General features: G+C 41.7%; 1 protein-coding gene across 1 annotated transcript; it reads left to right on the forward strand.

Annotated features, from left to right (window-relative positions):
- Window positions 1–314: 314 nt before the first annotated feature.
- On the forward strand, window positions 315–2,666 carry RWDD2B (RWD domain containing 2B). The gene is made up of 4 exons (XM_010132901.1): window positions 315–530; window positions 619–686; window positions 1,357–1,722; window positions 2,429–2,666. Exons 1-4 carry the CDS (start codon window positions 324–326, stop codon window positions 2,664–2,666), a joined length of 879 nt encoding a protein of 292 aa, XP_010131203.1. The 5' UTR covers window positions 315–323.
- The last annotated feature ends 2,449 nt before the right edge of the window (window positions 2,667–5,115 follow it).

Here is a 5,115-nt window from a genome sequence, read left to right on the forward strand (position 1 = left end):
GTTCGGCGGGGCAGTGAAGGCTGCTTAGGGGCGCTATCGTCCACCAGAGCGGCAGAGACGGCTGCACCTCAGGTACGCGGCCCTGCGAGAGAGAAATGTGTGTGGTGACAGACTACCGCACCCCGTCTCGCTCGGGCGGGAGGAGACCCCTGGGCTGTCACAGTGAGTCTTCATGCTCCTCGCTGACCAGCATGTCTGAGCTCCTTGTGAAGGGCTTGGTTATAAGCTTATGATATACCTTGTGGGGTAGGTAGTGAACTTTGTCTCATATTCAAGCCCTGTGTTTCTTCCCTCATTTCTTCTGTGCTTAGGAGACAAGAGAAATGACTAACCGGGAAGAAGCTGAGATACAAATTTCAGAGTTAGATTTACTCTCTAGCATGTTTCCTTATGAAGAAGAATTCGTTGTGACTGACCAGCTGGCTGTGGCAGAACTAAAACATTATGTTGAAAATGAGTCTGTAGAGATGCCATCCTCAAGAGTTCAGTTTATCCTGAATGTAAAGCCAGAGGTCTCCAATGCCTCTATGGTATCGTAAACACCTTTTGTCTTTTTTGATTTTATTTTGCTCGATTTTAGGGCTTACTTGAACTGAACATGTATTCATTTGTTTTTAGGTGGAATTCTCTATGGTCTGTGCTTTGCCGTTTAAATATCCAAGTGTTCCACCAGAAATTAATGTGAGGTATGGCATTAAAAGTACAGCTAACAAAAATTTAGAAGCTATAATGTACTACATAAATACGGTTATAATAGGAAAAACTAGTCCTTTTTTGATAGTTTACTGTCAAAGTAAGCCAAATTAACAACAATGTTGAGGAAAAATAAATCTACAAGATTATGATTTCTCTAGTGTCCTCAGCGGATGAGAAAAACGGGAAAAGAAAAATGTGGAAGAGTGCCATCTCCAGTACAGTGTGGTTATTTGTAGATACTCAAGAAGAGAGACCGTTGTCCATTTTGACAAGGCTTAATACTAATTAAAGGAGGGAAGATTTACTCTATGGTTTTATTCTTCCCTTGTCAAAATGCTGTTACTCCCAGGCTTCTGTTATTTTTATTGGAACATTTCTGTGTAAAGAAGCAGCCTTGTTTATTAAAGGAAATTAGTTCAGCCACCATACTTATTTTTCAAGTACCTCCTTGATTTTGATTGGAAAAGAGTGGTGGCGCTATATGTGAACTCGAGAGTTATCTCACCAATTAAATACTAATTAAGAACTTTTCATAGCTACTATGACTTAAATATCAATAGCAAGTGGATATAATCTAAATATGGCCTGATTTTCTGCCAGCTTGAAGTAGAACTCTTTGAAAAACATCCATATTGCAACGGAACTTATGTTTTTCTTTAGGTCATCATTATTAAGCCGCTCTCAGCAGATTCACCTGAACTCTGATCTAAAAACGTATTTGATGCAAAACTGCAGTGGTGAGCCCTGCATGTTGAGTGCGAGGGAATGGGTTAAAGACCGTGCAGCTGCTTACATTGACAAAGAGCTTTCATCTTCCTCCGTGACAACATCAAATGCCATGCAGCCAGAAGACGTCATGTTCACTCGATTGTGGATCTATAGTCATCACATTTACAACAAGCAAAAAAGAAAGAATATTATTGACTGGGCCAAGGAGCTCTCTCTGTCAGGGTTTTGCATGCCAGGGAAACCCGGTGTTGTTTGTGTAGAAGGTCTACAAAGTAGTTGTGAAGAGTTCTGGTCAAGGTTGGTTTTTCTTTGAACTTGAATGCCATTAATAGTTAGGATATTTCATGTTCATGCTGTATATGTGGCCAGAAGGTGGGAAATCCAACCACCTTCCAACATACAAAATTCTGAAAACTATTTGTGTTTATCATAATGTAGTTACAGCTGAATATCCACTGCACTGTTGGTTGCAGCAGTCAAAGCCACTAGTACTGCATGTGGCACATGTGTTTCTGTTTTATCTCCTTCTGTATTTCAGTTGCATAGCAGTGGGCTGCAGTGCCCCAGTTGGGTCAGATACGGATGCTGTTGTATCGCTTTGCATTTGTGTTTCATTCTGCTCCCATCATTTTTACTTCTGGGTGGTGCAAACTAAATGTCATTTGATCATAAGAGTTAAGAAAGTGTGAAAATACGAGAATTCTTAGCAGAGGCAAGGCAGAAGTCAGCACTGAAATTGAAACCATATCCTCTATTATTTTGTAAGGAATAATAATAATGTTAAGGGTTTTGACTCCTGAGGTGATACAAAGAAAAAAGCTCCTGCTTACGGGAGTGTTTGCATAGTAGTAATATTTTTATGACCAGCTAGGGAAACATAATCTCTGTCAACATATATGTACAAATAGAATTTATTGACTCCTGTGATAATAGGTATTTCATTGTATTTTCTAAAACAGTTTTTATTTCATAGATAGATTAATATTTCTCCAATTGCTTTCAGAGTAAGAAGGTTGACATGGAAAAGAATTCTCATCCGGCACAGAGAAGATGTTTCTCTGGAAGGTGGAGGACATGCTGAGATTCAGAAACAAAGAAAGTTCTCTGCTTTGGAAGAAAAATGTTTTGATGCACATGGTGCCAGAGGAAATCATATGGATTTGGGACAGCTATATCAGTTTTTAGAAGTAAGAGGATGTGCTGACATTTTCCAAATATACTTTGGGGTTGAAGGGCATTGAAGGTGTGGAAGATGACCACAGTTCCAAGTGCCTACATTTGTACGTTAATCCTTGTTACAGATTCCTCAGTGGTTCTGTAACAGCTGATCATAGAGGAAATTAATAATTTGTGCTTTATATGATTAACCCAGTTTTCAGTGAAAACAAATATCCGCTGAAATACTGGATAATGAAAAGGACTAAACGAATGCTTTATTATTACACTTCCTGTTTTTAAGGGCATTTAGGGTGCACTCCTAATGGCAACGAAAGAAAATATGTTTGATAACTTGTGGGACAGTTACAGAATTGCAGATGAATGAATGAAAAGATGGCATTATGGTGAATGAATATATGAGTAAGAAGAGACAAAAATCAAGTGTGGATAACTCAGGAGAGGAAATGTGATGTTTACATTATTTGTTACTGTTTACATACATTGCGTGAAGACTTTTTTGCAAGTCTTTTCTTCTACTTTCTACCTGAAAGTATACTAAGCAATGAGATTAGTGTTTTATTAAAAAAAAGAGGGAGCAAGTTCTCAAAAGCCTTCTTCATGCAAATGCAATGACTTAGGATGCCTACTGTAAGGCGTAAGAATTTTCCATAGGTAAAAGCACGTATGCATAGGTAAAAGAGAGGTACTGTGGTGGCTCCGCCTTATCTAAAGCTGAAGAGTCTACAATGTTTCCTCCTGTAAACGCAGAGGCTGACAAAGGACTGAGCTGCCTTACAGCACACTCCAGAGCAGTAACACGATCCTCACCTTGCTGAGTTCATGGGTTCATTCACTGCAACCCACTAGTTTAAAGGGCATCACGCCGCGTACGCTCCGGAGCGGGTCTCAGCAAAGTTGTACCGGTGAATGCTACTTTGTCTCTTTGGTTATGGCTTCTGTATCTAAATTGCACACCTGTCATAAAAAGCAGGTGGTGGTTGGTTCTGATGTTGATAAGGTAGTTCTGCGTCGATCTGGGAATACTCCGACCTGTGGTATGGCCTTGGGTACCTTTGGTAGCAATGCTTTGCAGTGATTTCATGTGACAAGTGCAGATTACCTCTGCTTGAAACTCCGCCAAATCCTATCTCCTTGTAAGCGTACCAGGAAACCGCGGCTCAATAAAGGACCCATGATACGCTAGAAGTCTCTGCGCTTTTAAGATCTGTTCATGTGTTCTATGTTGAAGGGTATTTCAGCTAGGTAACACTAACGTTGTATTTCACAACCGTAAGAAACGAGCAAAAACTCTTGCAGAGGAGACTCAGGCCAGACTCCACAATGAAGCACCTGACTTTATTACGTCCTTGCAAGAGCGGGTGTCTAGCTTAGTAGGCTCACCTTGCCAGAGCAATACGTGAATTTTTATACCCTATTCCTGGCCGCAGACTCCCTCCCTTGTTTCCCCATTGCCTGGGTACTCCAAGGTGTAAGAAACAAGCAAAAGCCTTGCCAAAGAGACTCAGGTCAGACCCCACAATGAAGCACTTAGTTTTATTACGTTCTTGCAAGAGCGCGTGTCTAGGTGAGTAGGCACGATTTGCCAAAGCAATACATGAAGTTTTATACCCTATTCCTGGCCGAAAAATCCCTTCCTTGTTTCCCCATTGGCTGGGTACTCCAAGATTTACAGACTTACCCAACACACCTATCATATGTTACAAGTAAAGTTAGATCATGCTACTTCATGCATCGCATGTCTCATTATCACGAGTTTGTGCCTCCCCTAGGAGCAGAAAGTAATATTCAACAGCCTATTAAGCAAGCGCAGTGCTGCTCCCCAAGACCCCTCCACCCTAATCAACCCCAGTTCGACAGATTCAATGTTTTATGACCCGTTATCTGGCGCTTTCTCTCTTTTTATTGCTCTCTGGCTTCTTTCTCGTCTCGCAAGACTGCCTCCCGTTTACCTTATCGGCTTCGTATAGATAAAAGAACAACATCCCCTTTGTTTCTTTCTCAGAAAGGTTTACAGACTAACCCGGCACGCCTATTACACGTTACCTTACATGTAACATTACATGAGTTCATACATCCCATGTCTCATTATTCCGGAGTTATGCCTCCCCTGGCAGAATGTAATATTCAATAGCTCTTAAGCAAGCGCAGTGCTGCTTCTGGCAGGCCGCATTCCTCTTAAACGACCCTAGTTTCGCAGATTTAAGGTTTTACCGGCTCTGTCTGGCCCCCATTCATCCTTTTAATTGTCCTCTTTATCTTGCAAGACAAGCCCCAGACAACCTTTTGTTTGAAAACTCATCCGACCAGCCCTCCGGTGATCTCCTCATCGGGTTCTCATCGTGCAAGAACAACATTATTTTTTTTCTTTCTTACACAACGACACAATCGAAACGAATTTCACAGCAACTGAAACGGATCCCAATTTTCCTGTCCGCACCGCCTGCATCTGTGAGAGCCGCGTTCCGGGCGCCCCCGCGTACCCGGGCTACCGGCCTCTGTGCGCCGACGTCA

The sequence above is a fragment of the Buceros rhinoceros genome, unplaced genomic scaffold (assembly GCF_000710305.1).
Source record: "Buceros rhinoceros silvestris isolate BGI_N320 unplaced genomic scaffold, ASM71030v1 scaffold15703, whole genome shotgun sequence".
Taxonomy (NCBI): Eukaryota; Metazoa; Chordata; class Aves; order Bucerotiformes; family Bucerotidae; genus Buceros; species Buceros rhinoceros.

Excerpts from the sequence above, each read along its gene's own strand:
- RWDD2B (XM_010132901.1), top strand. The coding sequence starts at position 324 with ATGACTAACCGGGAAGAAGCTGAGATACAAATTTCAGAGTTAGATTTA. Across the intron at positions 687-1,356 it reads CCACCAGAAATTAATGTGAG|GTCATCATTATTAAGCCGCT; the intron begins GTATGGCATTAA and ends GTTTTTCTTTAG. Across the intron at positions 1,723-2,428 it reads TGTGAAGAGTTCTGGTCAAG|AGTAAGAAGGTTGACATGGA; the intron begins GTTGGTTTTTCT and ends AATTGCTTTCAG.